General features: G+C 41.4%; 1 protein-coding gene across 1 annotated transcript in view; it reads left to right on the forward strand.

Moving 5' to 3' along the window:
* dkk2 (dickkopf WNT signaling pathway inhibitor 2) overlaps positions 1 to 22,238 on the forward strand; it is a 34,922-nt gene extending 12,684 nt beyond the window's left edge. The window contains exons 2-4 of the mRNA XM_052009159.1: positions 7,602 to 7,755; positions 14,644 to 14,793; positions 20,985 to 22,238. Of these exons, the coding sequence (XP_051865119.1) occupies positions 7,602 to 7,755; positions 14,644 to 14,793; positions 20,985 to 21,223 (543 nt within the window). The 3' untranslated portion in view covers positions 21,224 to 22,238. The remainder of the gene's footprint in view (positions 1 to 7,601; positions 7,756 to 14,643; positions 14,794 to 20,984) is intronic.
* Positions 22,239 to 24,852: the final 2,614 nt, after the last annotated feature.

Raw genomic sequence — 24,852 nt, forward strand, 5'->3', positions numbered from 1 at the left:
AACTCTATGATTCTTTATGTATAGAAAGAGATTATTCAGCCCATCAAATCTATGCCAGCTCACAGAGCAATGCCATTCCCTTGCTAATTTTCACTGTAATCTATTCTCCCCACAATGTTATCCCACCTATACCAGGGCCAATTAACCTACCAGCCCACATGTCCTTGCCATGTTGGATGAAAGCAGAGAACCTGGTGGAAACCCGGGGGGGAGGGGGGGAGGGGGGAGAGAGAGAGGGGGGAGGGGGGGAGAAGGAAGGGGGAGAGAGGACCAACACCAACAACACCATATGTCAGGATTGGACCTGGGTCATTGGAGCTGGGAGGCAGAGTTTCACCAACTGCACGTGTTGGACTGAAGGATCTGTCTCCATGCTGTATAACTGGATGACTCCATGATTCTGTGTTTGATCACTTTTCCGCCCACTTTATTACTTTCTCTTTGTTTGTCTTTGTCAATATGGACCAGCCATATTGGCAAGGAGAAGTAGGAAAGTCATTCTTGAAGTGTATGAGTCCAACTCCCTGAGGTTGACACGGAGCAGCTTTGGCAGTGATGTGGAAGTAGGTCAGCCGACTGACCAGTGTCTCAGCCACACTCAGTGTGTTCCCAGTGGGATTAATGAAATAGCATGATGGATTTCATAACCTCAGGAAAGAAAGACTTACTTGTTGAACATAACATAATGCAAAAAGAAGCAAGTATTTAGAGTGTTGTGCAATATTTTTGAGCATGATAGCACTTTAGATTATTGGGAAAGAACTTAGCCAAAGAAGAGCATTATTTGCAAGTGGAACAGACTGCTCACAATAGGAACTTTATCCCATTGAAATTAGTAAGGGGGTTGTGAATAGGAAGCTCACTCTTGTGTGGATCGTGTTGTTTCTCAGCCAATTAATCAGTAAGGGAACACAAACAGAAAAAAAACCTTTGAATAATAGTCTTCAGTCACCTTTCTGCCAAAGCCTCAGTTCAGAGTCTGATATTTCTGCTGCAGTCCACTTTCAAGCTATGAATGCTTGGTGTCGAGTACAATGAAATAAATGCAAAAATTGCCAAGGGAACTCTGACATAATGGATGTTATTTAATAAGGGTGGTGAGGTGGGCAGAATGATAATCCCAATGTTACAAACTTCCAGAGTTTATGAAAATCAGAACTGATCTTAATTTTTTTTACAAATTTAATATCAGTGTACTTTATTGTATTTTAACCATTTTATTTGTAAATCATATTGTTCATTATTTTGCTTGACTTTAGAAGCTGTGAAGTCTTGTGTGTTGAACTCTTCTTCAAAAATTCAGTTCCACTGAAGAAATAATTAAATCAAACTCAAAGTTGAATCTATTGCCATATGCACAGGTACATGTCGGCACAACATTGTGGGCCGAAGAGCCTGTACTGTGCTGTAGTGTTCTATGTTCTATGTTCTATGTAAGCACAGGTGCAATGAAAAACTTACATGCAGCAGCATCGCAGGCACATAGCATTATATAAGTAGCATTCACATGAAAAACATAAAGTAAACATGAATTATGCACAATTTTTACAAGAAAAAGAATTAGAGCAAAAACAATACAAAGTCCATTTTAGTGCAAAATGATCAAAGTAGTCATAATGTTGCTAAGCTGTAGTGATTAGGATTGTGGCGGTTGATTCAGGAACCAAATGGTTGAAGGGAAGTAACTGTTCTTGAACCTGGTGGTGTGGGACTTCAGGCTTCTATACCTCCTGCCCAGTGGTAGCTGCGAGAAGATGACATGGCCCAGATGATGGGGATCTTTGATGATGGATGTTGTCTTCTTGAGGCAGCACCTCCTGTAGATACTACCGATGGTGCAGAGGGATGTGCATGTGATGTATTGGGCTAAGTCCACTACTCTCTGCAACTTCTTATGTTCTTGTGCATTTGAATTGCCATACCAGACCTATGAAGCAACCAGTCAGGATACTTTCAACAGTACATCTGTAGAAGTTTGAAGAAGAAATGAAAATGGAATTAAAATTAAACTAGTCTGAGTTACAAAGGTCTAGAAACTGCTGAATTGTTGCAAGAACTTATTCAGTTCACTAATGTCCTTCAGAGAAAGAAATCTGCTATTCTTACTTGACCTACAGTATATATGACTCCAATCCAAGAATATGGTTGACTCATAACTGCTTCCTTATTTCAGGGACAATTAGGGATAGACAATATATCCCAGTGATGTCCACTTCCCATGCATGAATAAATAGTACACCTTACTTGTGCCAGGGAAACTTATCTCCACTTGAAAAGGTAGACAGGGATCTCAGTTTAACAGCCTGATAAGAATATCGGAACTACAAGTAGAATAAACATCCCTACAAGCCTGCCCGACCATTCAGTAAGATCAAGGTCTCAATTCATTTTCAGGCTCGGTCCTCATTACACTTGGTTTCCTTGTAATCCAGAAAATACTTAATGACTCAGCCCCCATCACCTCATGAAGTACAGAAGACAAAAGATGCACAATCCTCTGACAGAAAGAATTCCTCCTCTTTAGTCTTATAAGGCCAATTTCTTGTCCCAAGGCCTTGCTTCCTAGTTCAAGGTTACCCACCAGAGGAAACATCTTCTCAGAATCTATCCTGTCAAGCTGCTTGGGATCTTATTTTTCAATAAGATTGCTTTCCATTCATCTCAACTCCTGAGTGTAATATCTCCCATCCGTTTGTTCATTCCTCATAAAATTATTTCTTCATACCTAGCATCAATCAGGTGGACTTCTCCGTACTGCCTCCAAGGCAAGTATATCCTTCCTTAAGTAAGAAGACTACAACTGTACACAATACCCCAGGTGTGATCTCACCTAATTCCTGTGCATTTGTAACAAAACTTCCCCAATTTTGTATTCCAGTCACCTTAAAGGCCAACATTCCAGTTACCTTCTCAATTACTTGCAGTACCTGCTAATTTCCAGTATGACACAAAGTTCACTCTGAACAGCAGCATTCAACAGTCTCACATCACTTAAATAATATATTTATTTACTTCTCTTCCTGCATCACATTTCTCCATATTATAATCCATGTGACTTAGTTTCGTCCACTCACTTAGCCTGTTTATATCCCCTTGCAACTCCTTTGCTAAGAATTTGGAAAAAGTGTTATGTGATCCAAATCAAGGTCACATGAAGTAGATTCTGTTAGCAGTCACTTCTGAGTAAAATTGCAGCAATTCAAAATTTGACAGGCATGTCAAGCTATGTTCCACATTATTACGTCCAATGTTTACCCGGCTACAAATCATTTAGTGATGTCGATCATTGTGCAACTCTTGTTCCCAAGGACCTGAACATGCCTGTTCATTGAACAGTTGCAAATTAACAAAGAGCATGACCTTCTGTTTTATTTAGTAATGAACCATTTCTAGGATTACTCTGTTGAACACTGGGATACCAAACAAAGCAACTCCCAAACTCACTGCAGACTAGTCATGCACGTTCTAAAGTGCTCAGTCTGCATTCAAATTAACACATTTTTTTTTAGAAAAATGTAACTAATAAAGACAAGAAGTATTCACGATCAGTCCTGGGGCTGGAAGCACAGGGATGCACAATTGTGAAGATCCTCTCCTCCTTAGCAGCCTCTGCACCCCTGGTGTCTGGCTGCCATTGTGATTGTACCTTCAAGGACTGATGATCTTCTGTGAGTACTACACAGCAAAGTGGCAGAAGCTCAGTTACAGTGATGCTGCTCCTGTTTATTTGTGACTGCTCAATCAACAGACATGTTCAGGTCCTGGGAACAGGGGGTTGAAATATGAGTTGCACAACGATTGACATCACTGAACGCACATCTATAGCTGGGTATATATTGGATGTAATATAGAAGTTTATAAAATTAAGAGAGGCATAGATAGGGTAGACAGCCAAAATCTTTCTCCCAGGGTAGAAATATCAAATACTGGAGGGCATAGCTTTAAAATGAGATGGGGAAAGTTTAAAGGGAGATGTGTGGGGCAAATCTTTTACCCACAGAGTGGCAGGTACCTGGAATGCGCTGGCAGGGATGGTGGTAGAAGCAGATATAATAGTGGCGTTCGAGAGACTTTTAGATAAGCACATGGACATGCAGAGAATGGAGGGATAGGGATCACCTGCAGGCAGAAGGGATTAGTTTAAATTGGTATCATGCTTGGCACAGATATTGTGGGCCAAAAGGCCTGTTCCTGTGCTTTACTGTTCTATGTTCTATAATAACATGGATCATAGCTTGAATTCAAATTTTGAAATATTGCAATTTCTCTCAGAAATAATTGCTGGCAGAATCTACTTCATGTAATGTTGATTTTGGATCACCTAACACTCTTTCCAAATTCATAGCAAAGAAGTTGCTAGAGGATATAAACAGATTAAGTGAATGAATAAAACTAAATGATATGGATTATAATATGGAGAAATGTGATATAGGAAGAGTGGACAATCAATGTATTGTTTAAGTGATGTGAGGCGGGAGAATGGGGTTGACAGGGAATAATAAATCAGCCATGATCGAATGGCAGAACAGACTCAATGGGCCGAATGGCCTAATTCTGCTCCTATGTCTTATGCAGGTGGAAGCTATGTTAACATCACTGTACACTTGCTTTCAGCAATTCTTGCAATCATTTTGCAGCACTTGCTGTTTTGGTGTACCAGATCTCATTTCTAGTCTCTTGTGTCCTAATCACAATTTACTTTTTCAGTTTTCTTTGCATCATCAGCAACTTTTAATAAATACACAGCTGAATAATAACAGCACCTCTCACACTGTGGTATTAGTCTGGAATATGTGCTCAAGTCTCTAGCATAGAGCATGAAGCCATAATCTTTCAACTCAGAGGCAGAGGTAGTACAACAGAGCTAAGATCCACACTACTGACTGTAAATGGATAGAATTACTCCCTACAGCATTGTAGCTATGCAGTCCCAAACTTCATGAAAAGGTATAATGGATTTTGCTGTGGATCTCCAGGGGATTTTCTGTACAGCCTCTTTAGAAAGAATCACATATACACGGCAGTGATTATAAAATGATAATCTAATCATTGCACTATGAGAAGCGAGAAAGAAATTGATTTATGATTTCTCTTTGAATCCTTCAACCAGATTGTAATATTATAGTCATTAATCATTTTTTATACCATATACTAAATGATCACTGATATCATTGCTTTGGGGCAGCCTGGGATTTGGACGTGGTAAATAAAACAGAAAAACGTTCGATCGGACATCCCTTTAAGATCGAGATGCAAGAGACTGCAGATGCTGGAATCAGGAGCAAAAGACAAACTGCTGAAGGAACTCAGCGGGTCAGTCAGCATCTGTGGAGGCAGAGGGATGCAGTCCTGATGTAGGGTCTCAACAGGAAATGTCAACCAGCCCTTTGCCTCCACAGATGCTGCTTAACCTGCTGACTTCCTTCAGCAGTTTGTTTTTTGCTCCCTTTAAGATCGTTGCCTGGTTTTTGCCCCTGAAGAAGAGATTGGCATCAGAGCAAGCTAAGGTCATCTTCAGAATCATTGGCTCCAAATCACTGTTTTCTCTCAAACCTGTTACATTTACTGGCACATCAGGGGGAAGAAATTTACTGGGGAAGAAATTTAAAACCTGCAGATGCCAGAAATCAGAAAGAAAACCAGGAAGTGCTAGAAACATCAGCGTCTGTAGAAAGAGAAGCAGAGTTTGTGTTTCAGGTCAAAGACCCTTCACTAGAACTGGGAAAGAGAGTAAAAGTTAGTTTTAAGTTACAGCAAAGGTGGCAGAGGGACGTTTAGGATAAAGAGAGCATTCTCAGTTGTACTTTGCTAAATGTGATTTATTGTGGCAACTGCATATTGTAGCCTCTTTTTGCAATGGGAGCCAAATTTCAGAACTCGAGTACATTCCCTATTGCATATTTGTCAGGTGACCAAGGAGGAATTTGTACCCACTGGGATGCATCATATCTACATGCATGGAATTAATGAATATAAAACGATGAAAACAAGTTGGTTAACAGGTGTAAAGACAATTCAGCACCATTGGTGATTGTCAAGGCAAGTGATAATTGTCTGCACAGATGAGATTTTGGGATTCACAGTGCAGAGTAACTGGTCATGATATTAGATTAGCAGATTCACAAACAAACTCTTGAATAAGAAACAATTCTTCACCCAATGCATTTAACAACATTCGTTCACATTAAAATTACTTCCAAGACCCATTTGATATCATAATTGAAAATAAAAATAATTTATTCAATTCAGCAAAAGTCATTTAATGAAGATTGGCTAAAGCCAAGATCACACCCTCAGACAAAAATTTGAGCTTTTTGATATTTATTTAGTCAGTAAGTTGAAAACGTAGGCATTACAGGTAACACTAAATTAAAAATATTTGCCAGATTTCTCAAAAGTTTAAATATATATTTTGAAAATGCAGAACAAAGAATTAATTTGTTTTAAGATGTCTAGCTTAGTGATGTGTGCAGTTCCAAGATGAATCAAAATAGTGCGTGGGCTTTAGATGTTGAATTAAATGTAAGGGAATAATTAGACTAGGAACGTGTAATAATGTCTCCATTTTGAAATTATATGTATGTTTTTATTTTATACCCATATTATAAATCTGTATTCTTGCATTTATTATGAAATTTGGCTGTACTTCTCCATATCCAAATTCATACTGACAGATGATCTGGTACCAGTTCCGTTTGAGGGACCAAGCTGTGCACAAAATAGCTGCATTCTGACAGACATGACAATTCCAAAATACTTCATTACTTCATTGATTATGAAGTGCTCTGGGATGTGATCTGAAGTCATGGAAGACCTTATCTCAATACAAATCCTTTCCTGTCTTTTATAAACCTGTAAACTGTAATTATGCCCTCCCAGCAATGATGGCGCAGCAGAGCTGTCACTGACAAGTCAGATTGTGGTTTGTTTATATAAGAAATTTTCATATTAAAGTTGACTGGGAAAACATTTAGTTTGTTACATTTTTTATGTATTATAATAGATAGGTTTATGAATGTAATTATACATTCAGTGTAAAAAGACACTTAAGTTTTTCCAACTCAGCCCGCGGAAGTGTTGTCAGTGTAGTTTGAGGAGTTACGTTGTTATCTTGGGACAGTTGTTATTCAAGTCTGCCATGACTCTTCCAGCTATGATGGTGTTGTGTTAATTATCCTCCTGTTCCCTCCACTATCTCATACCCAACAGCAAATAATAAAGCAAAGTCTGTGATGGTTGCTGTGGAGCAAGGGGACTTTGTATGAGGGGACATGACACTGTGAATGAGATAAGAAGAGGATATCTGTGTGAAAATGATTTCAGACAAAGCTATCTTTCACAGGCGCTCAATAACGTGAGGTAAATTACTGAGTGCAGCCACTCTTTACAACCAGCAGCGCATCAAAACCTGATATTCTCCCCTTCAGGGCAAAGTGCTGAGTGGATTTTGAACAATCTTCCCCCTCACCCACCATCACCCCACCATGGTCTCCCCTCTAGCCCCTCCCCAGAACTATCTGCAGCATTTGTTTCACACCTTTTGACTATTTTTTTTATCATGTATTAATGATTTACATTGTGTTTTATTTGGTATCCTTCAGAAACAAGCATGCAGCAGTGATAAGGAGTGTGCACCAAGTGGCTACTGTCACCACTCACACCACCAAGGCTACCCGACTTGCCTCTCCTGCAGACGAAGGAAGAAGCGATGCCACAGAGACTCCATGTGTTGCCCTGGGAACTACTGCAGTAATGGTGTGTGGACTTTGATTTCCCTGCTTTGTGGGTCATAGTACAGGAAGCCCCCAGGTTACGACAGGGTTCTGTTCCTGAGAACTGTTTGCAACCCGAACTATTCATAAATCGGAAACGAGCAGAAAGAACTCTGATTGGAGAATGAGCAGGCACAGGAAGAGTGGCTGCTAGCCAGCCTCATGGACTCAGTGAGTGAGCGAGTGAATCTGCTTGGCACTCCCAGCCCTGCTCGGCTCCACCCAGTCCCCAGTCGTTGCAACTCAGGGGTGGGTGGGGAGAGAAGGTACGTGGAACTGTCCCGTTCTGACCTGACAGAAGATGCCTGCAGCCCCAAAGCAGCCAGAAAATCCACCCTGCCGGTCTCCCAAATACTTGTTCTTTTGTATGGGGTGTCCATAAGTCAGGTGTTTGTAACCTGGGGAGAAATAAAGACACAGAAAGGGGCCATTAACTGGCCAAAGGTATCAGGTATGGGGGCACAGAAGTGTAAAACAGACAGTTTGTCCCCTCAGTGCTGCATTGTACTGAGGCAACACTGCACTGGTAGAGATGCTGCACTGAGAGAGTGCTGCATTGTTGCAGGTGCTGAACTGAGGCAGCATTGCGGTTTGAGGCGCTGCATTGTTGGAGCTGTTATGGATTCAGCCAGGTGAACTTGATTGTTTCCATGGAACTATTTGCCCTGGTCAACACTTATCCCTAAACCAATATCACTGAAGCAGAATATCTTACCACGCTATGAATGGGTGGGAAATACTGATGGTGGGGGCCAGACCCTTTGTGGGATCTTGCTGAGTGTTTAAAGGCTAGCTTGGATGAAAAGTCTGGGAGGAGTGTTAATGAGACAGTCTTAAGGAATTCTGCAGGTCAGGCAGCATCTCTGGAGGGAAAAAAAACAGTTGACGTTTCAGGCCGAGACCCTTCATCTGTTTAACCTCCATTTACACCTGGTAATCTGATCCCCTGCTGCATTCAAGGCAACATATTTTCGGGCGTGGGACCTGACCCACCCATCAAGCCCCATTAACTTATTCAACAAGTTTTTTTGGCTGTTTTATGCAGTCACAGAAATGTCTTTGCAGAATCTGAATGGATATGGTATCAGAAGTGTTCCCAACACTGTTCATGCATAGGTTAACCCTATAGTTTGGGCTTTATTGTGTGATTTGCCAGCTAGAATGAAATGGGCTAGAGCTTGCTGCTAGCTACCAACGTACATTCTGATTACCTTTTGTTGTCCAGAGATAGTGACCTGTCAATAAGTAAAGTTTGGGTCCAAAATAACCGGCTTTCTGTGATGTCATGCATTCAGGTGGGTGAGATGAAACAAGCTCCACCTATAAAATGTTCAGAAACATTGTCAAACAATTCAAAAGCAAGTAAACAAAAAACTTAAAAATAAATTATTAAATTATTAATAAAAATATAAATTCTTAAACCAAAAGTTATTGACAAAACAAAGCAACATTCAGAATTTTAATCATTTAGAAACACTTAAAAGGTTAAGTTATTAAGGTAAGATAAGGTACATCGAAACACAGAGTGGAATGCATCTTTTGCATAGAATGTTCTGGGGCTGGCCCACAAGTGTCGCCGTGCTTCTGGTGCCAACATAGCATGCCCATAACTTCCTAACCCACACGTCTTTGGCATGTGGGAGGAAACCGGAGCACCCGGAGGAAACCCACGCAGACACGGGGAGAACATACAAACTGCTTACAGACAATGGCCAGATTTGAACCCGTGTCACTGGCGCTGTAATAGCGTTACACTAACTGCTACACTACCGTGCCTGCAAACAATAATCCAATAAATGTAAATTACTTTATAGTTATTGTTTCCCCATGACCAATCCTCTCCATTCAATCAAGTGTGTGGCTGTTCCTTCACCAGATAGAGCCTAATCTATCTGCTGGAGAACTGCAGCAGGGTTGTGCTCTGCTATAGACCCTAATGAGGAGGGCATAGGCAGACACAGTTGTGAAATCATTCACAGAGCTTGCCCAGCGAGTTTAGGAATTTGGTTGTGAAACCCATGAAGAATGTGGTGTGATCTTAAAATATTCTGTGGCTATAGAACATGAGGGTGTGGATAATCATTGCATAAATGCAAATAAATCCGAGGTTGCGGAGTGCCTCCTGCGGCTGGGAGCAGAACATGATGAGCAGCTGCCTCCCTACTGCATGGTTAACATAAGAACCCACAGTTTCAGGATTTGTTCTGTAAACAATTGGTCATGGGGAGGAGAAATGGAAAGTCTGCCTCAGTATTACCAAGACTCATATCAGTGGAGTAGACATTTTAAGTAATTTCCACTCATTTTCATTTCCAAAATCCACACTGTGCATTTACTGAAGTTTCCTTTGCCTGAGTACGCTGGCTTATTCTGAGGAGGCTCTCAGCTGGGACACATTGACAGTGGTGTTGACCACGCACCAACATGTACTAAACTCAGTGTGCAGTTACGTTCAGTGATGTGTGTCCTTTTCACCAACATTTCAAGCATAGTGCCCAGCATTGTTCTGTCCTTGAAACATGAGGCAAAGTTGCAACGAGCAAGCAAGAATATTAAACCAATCCTAGTCTGATCTTCTGAGTCCAACTGCTGCCTTGAGGCACCTACAGTGGTGCAAGCTCCCACAACAGGACTGTACAGAGGAGATACCCTGGCTTGAGAAGTGGAGATTGACATCACCAGGCAAGGTCCTTAGCCCAACTCGTCTGGTCTTCCCATCTGGCTTCTATCTGGCAGACTGTCAGTGGGCCTTGCTGGACTGGGCTAGCCCTGTGTGTGGCTGTCCTCCAGTGCTAGGGTTTGCACTGCAATGCAGACTGTAACTGTGGCAAAACACAAGCAATCTGTTGATGAGTGCTTGCTGACTAAGTTCAGTGATGGATCACAAGGACCGCACATGACCACTGAGGATGGTTGGGCTCAGCGATCATGCACACAATGGACAGTGCATGAAGCTTTCCAGTGAAAGGAGACACCACTTTCTTCCAGTTCTCTGCTACAAATTCCAGGATGCTCAGCAGTGAGACAGTCCACTGGAGGAGGGCAAACCAGTTACCCTCACAAAGGAGCAACAGCTGGGGTTGCTACAGAAATATTACAGCAGTCACAGCAACTGAGCACATTATGGTTCAAGGAAGAAAAATGCAGAATGATCAGATCACATATGTGCATCATGTGCAGTTCTTATAGTTCCATCGGACACTGTGCATTGTAAAATAAAACAGCAAAGAATTTGATTTCTGAAGTGTTGGACATGGAAAAAAAATCACACCCTTGCACTTCCCGACTTCCTATAGTTACCACAAGCATCCATTTATAATAAGTGGATATTTAACTTGCACAGTATGTTTAAGGTGGAGATCACTTGAGGAATGTTGGTTGAGTCAATTTCCTTCCCATAATTGCTTTAAAAGTCTTCTGGATTTCATCCAGGCTGATGATGTGTTGCTGTTAAAGCCAATACCCTTCAGCAAGTGGTTACTGCTCCATCTGCAAGACTCACCATGGCCACAGCACCAGAGGCTGATGTAGAAGGATGAATCAACTGGTTCTGTAGGCCCAGCAGACACCCCTGCTCAAAGTGTTTGTTAGGCAATCCACATTGTGTTGTTGGACTCTTGCCTTCATCCCCTAGTCCTTTGAGCAATGGTGCCCATTGGGAGGAGATGATCCCATCAGGAATCACTATGCAAAGACTAATATGATGTTCACCCCAAGAGCAAACCAATATCACTGCCAAGAGAGATGTATCATGATGTTGCATGGACTCTTCCATTCCACAGTAGCAGCCTATCAATTCTTCTTTTCATCTCCTTAGCTCCTTAATCGTAACCCATCTTTGAAAACAATTGGGGAAAGCAACCAGTCAGAGGAGTGCTGATCCTATGAAGACTCAATAGTTTCTGCCATCATCTTCAATTTCAGTCTCCACACCTCAATCTTCTGTCGGAAGAGCACACACCAGTCGTCGTTGAGAGGGTCAGCAGTGGAAAGGGTGAGCAGCTTCAAGTTCCTGGGTGTCAACATCTCAGAGGATCTATCCAGGGTCCAACACACTGAAGCAATCACAAAGAAGCAGCAGTCTACTTCATTAGGAGTTTGAGGAGATTCGGGATGTCACCAAAGACTCTTGTAAATTTCTATAGATGTACGGTGGAGAGCATTCCGACTGGTTTTATCACTACCTGGTATGGAGGCTCCAATGTCCAGGATTGTAAGAGGCTGCAGAGGGTTGTAGACTCAGCCAGCTCCATCACAAGCACAACCCTCCGCGCCATCGAGAACATCTTCAAGAGGCAGTGCCTCAAGAAGGCAGCATCCATCCAGGACATGCCATCTTCGTGTTACTATCACTGGGGAGGAGGTACAGGAGCCTGAAGACACACACTCAATGTTTTCAGAACAGCTTCTTCCCCTCCACCATCAGATTTCTGAATGGTCCATGAATCATGAATACTACATTATTCCTTTTTTGTGCTATTTATTTATTTTTGTCACTTGTGGTAAGTTTTATGTCTTTGCACTGTACTGCTGCCGCAAAACAACACATTTCACCACATATGTGGGTGATAATAAACCTGATTCTGATTCAGATTCAGAATGGTGTGGTTTAATGGTCTATGATGGTCACAGAAATAAGTGATATCTGCAGTTTAAAGACCAGTTGAACTTGGGAATGGACCTCTGCTCCAGTGTAAAAGACAGTCACTCCAGTACATGGTACTAGGGAAGACAGTATGGCTAAATGGTTTTCTTCTGTGCCCTAAATTTCTATGATCTATAAAGGCCAGCATGGTTGGGCAATCTGGTAAGATGGGAAATTAGGACCAATATCCTTGAAGGAGTGTAGGGCAATCTGGAGCCATTATTCACTAGAGCAGAGGGCTGGACTGTGCCAAATCAAAACAACTGAGCAAAACATAAGGATAACAGGACAGGCCATTCAGGCCCTCGAGTCTATTCCATCACATCACAACTCACTTCTACTACAATTCAATTTACTCACGTGTTCCATAAGTCTTGATACCATTGCCTAATGAAAATCTGCCACCTTCAGTTCTAATAAGTTAATTTGCCCAGAATCCACAGCATTTGGGAAGAGAGAATTCTAGATATTTTTAAACCATTTTCCAAAGAAATTGTCTTTAGCTTTCACTCTTGGAGTGCCTGATTCTAAGTTTATCCCTGTTCTCAAGAGAGGGACTAGTTTTTCTGTGATTATCCAATCAAATACCCTAATTATTTGGTCCTATCCGACACGTCTCTCCCATACCTTTTAAACTTAAGCACATACCATTCCAAATAACATTTCTACATAATTTAACCCTTTAAAAGAGCATCATTTCCCACTCCAGTCCTCTGCTATTTTGAAGTCAGAAAGATTAATGCCAAAAGCATTGACATTGGTTTGTTTATCTTTCCAGTGGATTTATAAGGTTTTGGTATGTTTGTGGTATCTTTCTTGCTGTACCACACTCTTTGTTTCATTGAGGAAAAGAGTGCTTGAAGATCAAGACCTTGAACCTTGTACAAACTCATGGACTATCAAGCAGCAGAGGTCCCTGCCCTCCTGTATGCTTCTGATAGCTGGACTACCCACAGCAGACAACTTAAAGCACTGTAAATATAACATCAATGTGGCTGAAAGGATAACTGGATAAAAATGGATGGAGTGATTCATATGGAGCAGGAATATTTTGTGAGCCAGGAAAGAAGCCAAGGAAATTGCTAAACCCATTATAAAACTAAATCAGGCAATGGGTTACTAAATAATTGCATTCATTTGAGCAGAAAGTAATAGCCATTAGTATAACTGTAATGAAAGAAGATATGAGTGAATGTAAGAGAATTTGATAATCTCCAAAGAAATGGTAAATGAATCACCAGCTTGTTGAGAAGTAGGATTCCAGGTGCTTGAAAGTTGCCCAACAGGATTACTAATGGAATAATCTTGGAATGACTGTGGATCACAGACTGGGCACAGGCATTCAAGAAGATGGATGACTGAGCAGAGAACACTGGAACATCTTACTACAGCTGTAGCAGATTGATATTGGAATTGAACCTCGTGTATAATTTCAAAACAAAACCTGTGCAAGTGCCATTCTGTGTCGCACCTGTTGAATAGCTACATTTTAGAGAAATGACTGGTGGGGAGAACTTCACTAACTGCTCTCTTCCCAGACCACAATGGCCCCTTTGTTGTCAATGCACCTGATTCCTGAATTACGGAGCCTCAAAATTAAATGCAGTAACTCTATTCTGCACTGCAGAAATATCTTTTCTAAAATCTGGATGAAGAAGAACACCAAATATTGAAGTCAATGGGGAGAGAAAAACTATTAAAATGGCTGGCAATTTCTTGTTGAATTAGCAACCAGTTCCACCATTTACAGAACCATTTCAGAAGTTTCATCTCTGGGATTATGTACACTTATAAACAGATGTATGTGTGCACGCACACATACATGCACCTGCATACACACACAGACATACATATACACACATGCACAGGCTCAAATGTACTTATAAACTTACATGCATGAACAAATACATTTGTGTATATGACATATCTTCATCTCATGCAGTGCCTTGCCATCAAGAATGAGGTATGGTTCTTCCACTACAGCTTCATAAGTTCTGAGATGGTACTGAGTGCAATGTCTGAACTGCAGTCTCTTCCACACATGGGGCGAGAGGTGGCTGAGGGTGCAAGCTGTTGGGTAGTTTCTAAAGTGGCGAACTCCCTCTGCCACTCACGCAGAGCCCCCGTGTGCTCCCATGCATGGCCTTGAGGTTTTGCCAGCGGATTAACTGTGGTTAATTCTTGGCTGTGTGGTAATCTTGTTCCCATTGTTGTCCTTTCCCTCAGGAATTTGTGTAGCACTTCTTGAGGGCGCTCAACGCAGAACCTCCACTGGGGATATACAAGAACATTCAAAAAAGGTCGGTCACCATGGATCCAAGGGCAGATACTGGCAAATTGTGGGCAACACCCAGGCTAAACCATCACGTGAAAAAGGTCAGTGACATTGTCATTAATGGAGCAACTTTGCTAAATTCTGTCCAATGCAATCTTGAAATACCGGCTACTGGAATCAGTAAACTCAGTCTCAAATTTTTTCAGGAACATGTGGCCAAGTGTCACATCTGACCTACCTGAGGAGTGAGAATTACACTATCAGATCTGGGCACCAAGAGGAATTTCAGTATTGTGTGCATGGGGAATCAAAGCTGAAACTATATCAGTGTGGGTGATACATTGCCACAATGGGCAGTACATGGGTTGTGAGAACACCATGACGTTGCATCAAGTTACATCACAGGGACATTAACTGCTGCCCATGTGGTCTTTGTAGTTCACTACCACAACTGGCAGGAGACTGAAGAGATACTTGAAGTTGAATTAAAATAGAAGTTAATTATGGGTTTTACAATGCTTTTCAGTGAAACAGAACCCTTAATCATCAACCCCACAATCTATATTTGGCAGGCTGCTCCATATAACACTAAAATAACCGCTCATCTACTATTACTTCATAAACTGTTGCAGTCACATATAGAGCCATTCCAGGCTGTTGGGAATAACTTGGATACTTATTGACAGAAGCAAGAGTGTTTAGCTTTTTAAAGTGTTAGCTAAAACTCTAGGGAAACTACAAAATAATCCATTTGTTCTTTCTGTTCTAGCCCAGTCTATTCATACATTAGAACTCACATGGGGGAATTCCTGGTTTACAAGGAGAGGATACAAAAGAGAAATACAGTTTGGTTTCTGGTCATTTATCATATTGATTACCAATAAAATCCAGCAAATAAAGAATTTCTCAACCTATGTCTGAAGGGTTAATGATGTTTTTATCATTCAATATGTTGACAAAACAGCAGACTAGCATAATTACACCGCAACGGCAGATAACTTTTAACGTATTTCAGAAGCTGCTGTTGCAAAATGTCACTAGAGGGAGTTTAACAAGGTTTCTCCACTAAATATCCCAATCTGACATTATCCCTTTAATTATGCTGATACAGATTTCTAAATTCTTTGCTTCACCAGATGGGGTTTTTATATGCAGTGGATTATTGCTTCACATAAAGTTGTCTCTGGGACGAATTTCCTACTCCATTTGTCTGTTGTGCTATGCTTTAGGCCAAGTACTAATTCTCATACTCAAAAAGTTTACAGCTTCTTAAAAGGGAAGAGAAGCCTCTTGTTGTCTTCACTATGGTTTTTATCACCTGCCCTTGCTTCATTTTTTTCATTTCATTAAATATATTCAAGAGGGAAATGTATATATTTCTTAATGCTAAAGGGATCAGGGGATCAGGGGATCAGGGGATATGGGAGAAAGCAGGAACAGGGCACTGAAATGGATGATCGACCATGATTGTGTTAACATAGAACATAGAACATTACAGCACAGTACAGGCCCTTCGGCCCATGATGTCGTGCCGACATTTTATCCTGCTCTAAGATCTATCTAATCCTTCCCTCCCACATAGCTCTCCATTTTTCTATCATTCATGTGGCTATCTGTGAGTCTCTTAAATGTCCCTAATGTAGCTGCCCCCACCACCTCTGCTGGCAGTGCGTTCCATGCACCCACCACTCTCTCTGTAAAAAACTTACCTCTGATACCCCGCCTCTACCTTCCTTTAAACACCTTAAAATTATGCCCCCTCATGTTAGCTATTTTCGGCCTGAGAGAAAGTCTCTGACTGTCCACTCGATCTATGCCTCTTATCATCTTGTACACCTCTATCAAGTCACCTCTCATCCTCCTCCTCTCCAAAGAGAAAAGCCCCAGCTCACTCAACCTATCCTTATAAGACCTGATCTCCAATCCAGGCAGCATCCTGGTAAATCTCTTCTGCACCCTCTCTTAAGCTTCCTCATCCTTCCTATAATGAGGCAACCAGAACTGAACACCATACTCCAAGTGCGGTCTAACCAGAGTTTCATAGAGCTGCAACATCACCTCGCGGCTCTTGAACTCAATACCCCGACTAATGAAGGCCAACACACCATACGCCTTCTTAACAACCCCATCAATCTGCACAGCAACCTTGAGGGATCTATGACCATGGACCCCAAGATCCCTCTGTTCCTCCACACTGCTAAGAATCCTGCCTTGTATTCTGCCTTCAAATTCGATTTTCCAAAGTGTATCACTTCACACTTATCCGGGTTGAACTCCATCTGCCACTTCTCACTCAGCTCTGCATCCTATCAATGTCCTGCTGTAATCTACAGCAACCTTCTACTCTATCCACAACACCACCAACCTTCATGTCATCTGCAAACTTACTAACCCACCCTTCCACATCCTCAACCAAGTCATTTATAAAAATCATAAAGAGCAGGGGTCCCAGAACAGAACCCTGCAGAACACCACTGGTCACCAACCTCCAGCCGAATACGCTCCACCTACAACCACCCTCTGTCTTCTATGAGCGAGCTAATTCTGAATCCACACAGCTAAATTACCCTGGATCTCATGCCTCCTGACTTTTTGAATAAGCCTTCCATGAGGAACCTTATCAAACGCCTTACTAAAATCCATGTACACCACATCCACTGCTCTACCTTCATCAATATGCTTTGTAACATCCTCAAAGAATTCAATCAGGCTCGTGAGGCATGAACTGCCCCTCACAAAGCCATGCTGACTCTCCCTAATCAGCCTATGCTTCTCCAAATGCCCATAAATCCTATCTCTAAGAATCTTCTCCAGTAATTTGCCCATCACTGAAGTAAGGCTCACTGGCCTGTAATTCCCAGGGTTATCCCTACTCCCTTTCTTGAACAAAGGAACAACATTTGCCACCCTCCAATCATCTGGCACTACTCTTGTGGCCAGTGAGGACGCAAAGATCATCACCAAAGGCGCAGCAATCTCTTCCCTCATTTCCCATAATAACCTTGGATATATCCCATCCGGCCTCGGTGACTTGTCTATCCTAATGTTTTTCAAGAGTTCCAGCACACCCTCTTTCCTCATGTCGACATACCCGACTGTATCAGCCTGTTGTATGCAATCCTCACAAACATCAAGGTCTCTCTCACTGGTGAATACTGAAGCAAAGTATTCATTAAGGACCTCCCCTACCTCTTCCCACTCCAGGCACATGTTTCCTCTTTCATTCCTGGTCGGTCCTACCCTCATCCTGGTCATCCTCCTATTCTTCACACACGTGTAGAACTCCTTGGGGTTTTCTTTAATCCTACTCACCAAGGTCTTCTCATGCCCTTCTAACTCTCCTAAGTCCATTCTTAAGCTCCCTCCTGGCTACCTTGTAACTCTCCAGAGTCCTGTCTGATCCATGCTTTCTAAACCTTAGGTAAGCTTCTTTCTTCCTCTTGACAAGATATTCTATGTCTCTTGTCAACCACGGTTCCTTCACTCTACCATCCTTACCCTGCCTCAATGGGACAAACCTATCCAGAGCCCCATGCAAGTACTCCCTAAACAACCTCCACATTTCTGTTGTGCACTTCCCCAAGAACATCTGTTCCCAATTTACACTCCCAATTTCCTGCCTAATAGCATCATAATTCCCCCTCCCCTAGTTAAATACTTTCCCATATCGTCTGCTCCTATTCCTCTCCAAGGCTATGGTAAAGGTCAAGGAGTTACAGTCACTGTCTCCAAAATGCTCTCCCACTGAGAGATCTGAAACCTGATTAGGCTCATTGCCTCGTACCAGGTCCAGAATGGCCTCTCCTCCAGTCGGCCTGTCTACATACTGTGTCACCTAACAAACTCTGCCCCATCTATCCCCTTTACACTAAGGAGGTGCCAATCAATATTAGGAAAGTTGAAATCACCAATGACAACAACCTTGTTATTTTTGTACCTTTCCAAAATCTGCCTCCCAATCTGCTCCTCAGTGTCTCTGCTGCTACTGGGGGAGTCCGCAGAATACTCCCTTCTTGTGATCGCTCCCTTCCTGTTTCTGACTTACACCCACACTGACTTAGTGGATGATCTCTCCAGGACATCCTCCCTTTCTACATCTGTGACACTGTCCATGATCAGCAAAGCCACTCCCCCACCTCTTTTACCTCCATCCCTGTCCCTTTTGAAACATCTAAACCCCGGAACATCCAGCAGCCATTCCTGCCCTTGTGACAGCCAAGTTTCTGCAATGGCCACCATATCATAGTTCCATTTACTTACTCATGCTCTAAGTTCATCACCCTTGTTCCTGATACTTCTTGCATTAAAGTAGGCACACTTCAGCCCATCGAACTGACTGCAATTTTGCCCTTTCAACTGCCTATCCTTCATCACAGTCTTCTACATGCTGCATCTACTTGTACACTAAATGCACCAACCTCTGACCTATCGCTTGGGTTTCCATCCCCCTGCCGAACTAGTTTAAACCCTCCCCAACAGGTCTAGCAAACCTGCCCGCAAGAATATTGGTCCCCCTCCAGTTCAGCTGTAACCCGTCCCTTTTGCACAGGTTGTACCTTCCCCAGAAGAAATGGTGAAGCAGGCCTGAAGGGCTGAATGGCCTACTCCTGCTCCTACATTTCTATGTTTTCCCATCCTCATCACTAGTGTCATGTATCCTAAGCTGGATCTTGGATACCCATAGCCTTTGGATGACTTCTACTTACAATAACTGTTAAAAGATGCAAATGCTTTGAATGAGGGTGCTTATTCCAACAGTGAGGAAGTCGCTACATGTGGTAGTTACATCATTTAACCAGATTTACATAAGTATCTACAAATGAACCACACGTCCTGTGAACATGACCATATCCATTATTCCTCTTCAGCCTTTCTCCAGTCCTTGACATAATCAGTTGGACTAGGTTCATCCAAGACCTTTTTCCCATTAGTAGGTGATATCTCCAGTAATGACTGATGTAAGAGAACTCTCACCCACACAATGTTATATCTGGGGTCCTCAGGGATCCACCCTTGACCTAATAATTCTCTCCAGCTACATCCCCCATTTTGACAACAACCCAGTCACAGGGTCTGCCTCCATTTGTATGCTGGGACATCTGCTCAACAAGATTCATTACCTTTGTCTTTGGCCCAAATTCTGTATGTCCACCACTGCTCCAGGATTACTTTGGGATCTTTAGATCACAATAATCTAGTGGAAGCAACAGGGGGAAAAAAATCACACAGGGACATGGAAGGAGATTGGCATTCTTCACTGTCGTTGATGATTTCTGTGTAGTAGTTATTAGTGGAATGGATGGAGTAAATGCTTTTGGACAGGGTAAGATATCAGCTAGAGGTTATGTGATGACATTTCCAGGAATACATTGCAGCAGAGTTGCTAAATCTGCTCTTCATAAAGGATACATAACTGATATCATTTTGGATATCAATGAGAAAGGTGAACTCAATTTAGGGTAATCTGGGTTGCTTTGTCATACTTTAGTATGTGTTCAAACACTCCCTTTGCCTCACTTTAATTCGAATAAGCAATTACAAATATGAATTCAAGTTCTTTAAATCACTTCCATAGTCATAAATTTAGATTATTTCTGAAGGACCTGTTCACTTTTACAAGATTTTTTTTTGTATAAAATAGTCAACGTGTAGTTCTCAAAGCTAATTGAAGGAATTATGGTTTAAAATAGGATTATGCTTTCACCAACTGCAAATCGTCAGCTTGTGGTATTCAATGTGGATTCGTATAAAAGTAAATCATGAATTGGTGTAAATCGTTGAAGACAGGCCTGTACTTTCTTGGGAATGTTCATAAAATGATATTCTGCAGGTGTTGCTTCTTGATACTTTGAGGTAATAACTAGCAAAGAATCAGGCTTCTTAGGAAAAAGGGAGTGAATTTCAACTCTTTACAGTCAAGGGTTATTTCATTTTCTGATGCATTATAGAAAGCTTACAATTAGTTTGCCTCACCTTCCCTTGGCAATTCTAAACATCTGGTCAGGTAGACATCCTACAATCAATTCCCCAAATCTGGTCTCCAATCTCCCCAGTACCTAAACATTCTTCTCAAACTATTGCTAGCCTTCAGCCACCTAGACCCCAAGCTTTGAAATTCTCTCCCGAAAACACTCCACCTCTCTCTCTGCTCCACTAAGACTCCACCTTTCCTTAGCATCTTCATCAGCTCAGTACATATTATTGTCTGAATATGTAACCACCAAGGGCCTTAGCAGCATACTTTTCCAATGCTCAGAGAAACACATAAATACAAGTCCTTTTCATTGCGTAGGTCACGAAGGGGACTCCTGTTTACGCTCTTCTGATTGTGCGGAAGGATTCTGTTGCGCCCGTCACTTTTGGACCAAGATCTGCAAGCCCGTTCTTCGTCAAGGAGAAGTATGTACAAAGCAGAAGAGAAAAGGTTCACACGGCTTAGAGCTTTTCCAGCGCTGTGACTGTGCTAAAGGACTTGCCTGCAAAATTTGGAAAGAGGCCAAATCAAGGCTCCACATCTGCCAGAAAATCTGAGTGCGTTGGAATTCTGCTACAGCCCCGAGACTGTGTGAAACAGGGTGCTTTGTAGGACCATATCGTGTAAATAATGCAGGATTTGTTAAAGCGGCTTTTCTTTAACAAGAATCCTTTCTCGCTTAATGCAAAAGTACATGGAGGATAGGTCCAAGGATCAAGGCATTTTCACTCTGGCCAATCCATGACAGGTTACCATTTTCAAATTAATTAAAGGCATTACAGCGGGCAGCATTGAGCTGCAGTCTCTATTTTCCATTACAGTTTGTGATTCTCAGGGTGTGGGTATCGCTGACAAGTCTGGCATTTATTTCTCGTCCCAGGTCCCTCCAAGGAGTTGATGATAGGTCTTCACTTGAGCTCCTACCATTGGAAATGCGCCCACAATGATGTTGGTTGGATCTTGACCAACATTATGTGAATTATAAGTCTGCGCATAGAATCTTTCAGCACAAGTGGAAGCCATTTGGTCCATAGGGCCTGTACTGGCACTTTAAGACACATTGGTATGCATGCAAGCCTGTATTTATTGACCTGCAGTGTTGTCCCTGGGAGGGCAGGACCAGTTCAATATCGCCATCTTTCAGAATTCATTTCCCCAGCAGGCTGCAGAAGGACAGTTGTTAATCAGTTCTTTTTCACTATAAAACCTATTGGTTTCATCTTCATAGATGCCATTCATGAGAGTCGCACAATGTTACACACTTAGAACATCTCACATAATTAATGGTTGCATATCAAGAAATTTCAGTGCAGATAAACTTCATAATAGAAACATGTCCTTCAGCCCCTCAAACCCGTTCTTCCACTCAAATACACCATGGAAAATATTTCTCTCCAGTCCGTTTATCCACTATTTTCATGCAGAGGGTTGAAATCCCTTTGATACTTCATTACATTAGCAACAAAGCCAGTAATCAAATTCAATTAGATAAGATCACATCTACCATTGAGTAAACTGAGAGTAAACATTCATATCTCATGGAAAGGTGAAAAGTCAAAAGGCCATTTTCAATTAATCACTGAGTATGCTTTGGGAAACTTGTTGGATAGTTTATCTGAAACAATCTAAACTTGTGAATCAGATTTCTTTCTTCAACCTGTTATGCAGTTCGTGATATTTAAAGAATGGATGTGTTTCAAAACACAGGAAAAGTAATTGAAAGGTACAGTCTGAAGTTAAAGTGAGGGCTACTCACTAATGGTCCAGTCAAGCTGTTGTTAATTTGTGTATTTAGCTGAGAAAAAGGAACAACAGAAGAAGGTTACATAGTAGACTCTGGAAGAAGACAGAACAACTGGAGAGATGGCTCAACGGGAGGGGAAATTATACTTGATGCCTGAAGTTATGAAGTGATGAATTTTGTAAAGAAAATAAGAAAATGAGTAAAATAAACTCTGGCCTTCTTGTACTAGGCCTTTTACACTGTTCCAGTGCAGCTCAACATAAGCTTGAGGAGCAATATCTCATCTTTGGGACTCATGTTGAATGTTCAATTATTTCAGATAATTATCTTTTGGCACTTCACTTCCAGAGTTAGATGATTTTTGTTCTGCCAATTTCTCCCATTCATGCCCCCCAGGCCAACTTTTAGTTATATTACTAATCCCTTTAGCACTCTCTTTCATCTTCCACAATCACCCCATTTGTCACTTATCTTCCACTCTTTCCCTCACCTTCTCTTGTGTTCACATCAAAACCTTTCCCAGTTCTGTTGAGAGGTCATCAAGTGAAATGTTAAATCTGCCTGATACTGCCTGAACAACTGAATATTTTAGGACTTTATTTCAGATTTCCAGAATTTGTAGTATTTTACTTTTGTACAACGGTGTAGTACTATTTTGAAGGAGATGCAGAAACACAAAGTGTTGGGTGCTTTTTGGTGCCATTTTGAGAAGACATAGAAAATATATAGGATATAATATTACAAAGCAAGAAACATTTGCTAAATCTTTACTAATCTCTGGTTGGGTGTCAACCATATCAAAATCTGAGCATCAGTAAGATGCCAAAGCCTCAGATTGGGAGCAGAAGTGACTTAATAAAGATTTAATAAGGTTATGTGAAGAGATCGGAGAACATGAGATTGCTCTCCTTGGAGAAGAGGCAGTAACAACGAGATTTAATAGAAGTGTTCAAGATCATAAAAAGATTTTGATAGAGGAAATGGAGAAATTCTTTCAACTGACAGGAGGATCCATAACCACAGATTTAAGGTTATTGATAAAAGAACCAAACTGATGCAGAAATGTTGGTTTACATCAAGTTGTGATCTGGAATGCACTGACTGATGGGGCAGTGAAGAAGACTAAAGAGTAACTTAATCGCGAATTAATGGGGAAAAAGCCACTGGGAGATGTAGGGTAGTAACACTCATTTTTGCTGGTTCTTCAAAACTCCAGCATTGAAGGCATAACTGTGTTGATCAAGTCTTTGATTCTGTGAAGGCATCACAACTGGTGGCACCAATCGATCATGCAATTCACTGTTGTGATGAGTCCAACTAGCACTAGGGCTGGTTAAACATCTGAAAATTTGATACTGGAGTAATGTAAGTTCAGGTTTTGTTCATGTGTTGGCTGTTGACTTTAAAAAAAGTTATCAGCAAAAGTCCTTTGAAACATACACTGGAGAGAGAAAGGGTGCAGGGAGCTGTGACAAGGGGAGTAAATAAAGTTGATCTATCATGAGCAATGAACTTGGCTTTCATCACTATCAGCTCTTAGTTTATCAATGAAACTGAACTGTAATATTAAGATTTTGCTGATCTCAATACAGTCCAATAGATCTAAACTCACAAGTTGGATCAGGCCAATTTTAAGCATAACCAATAACAAAAGGACAAGGTTGTTTTTTTGTTTCTAATTGCATGAAGCAGGATCCTAGTGAATTAGAAGTCTGCTATGCAGCAAGATCATAATACATCAAATTTTCTTCTCTATTACTGGGTGGCAATGTGAAAATAGGCTACCAATTCACTGGAAACCCGTACTGGCAAAGGCCTAGTTCTCTCCCTAGTCAACCTCAAATGAAACCTTCCATTTAAGCACTCCCTGGACTTTGAAAGTACATTTCAGAAATGTGTGCATCTTTGATTTTTGCCCAATGAACAGAAAACCATGGGACCAAAGTACAGACTGTCAAACGTGTGCTGGGAACACGACATTTACCCAACTGGCATTAAAGTGCAATCAAATAATTGAATCAGATTTCACCGGCAGCACACATTTGTACATGTTAACACTTAACTCAGCTTCACCCCTGCTGACCAAAGGCTGAAGGGTGGAAAACTTGCTCACAATGGTGAGAGACTGGTCACAATTCTTGCAAATTTTGGGTGAAAACTTAGGAATCAGGTTTAGAAAAGAGAGATTATGACATAGACCATGACATGCCATTATCAGAATCTTTATCAGTATCATTACCAAAGGAGAGAAGCATCTAATAATGCCACAAAACATGTTAGTGATGGCTATATCTTTTAAGTGTACATTTGTAAAGGATTTTATGTACAGTTCTGTAATCCAAAACCTGAAATTTCTTTGAAGAGAAAATTCAAGCCAGTTCTTGTCTCTGCTTTGGGTGCTGAGTCCAGTTTTCTGGTTGTGCTAATGCATGTAACATGATT

This window comes from Pristis pectinata, chromosome 2 (assembly GCF_009764475.1).
Source record: "Pristis pectinata isolate sPriPec2 chromosome 2, sPriPec2.1.pri, whole genome shotgun sequence".
Taxonomy (NCBI): Eukaryota; Metazoa; Chordata; class Chondrichthyes; order Rhinopristiformes; family Pristidae; genus Pristis; species Pristis pectinata.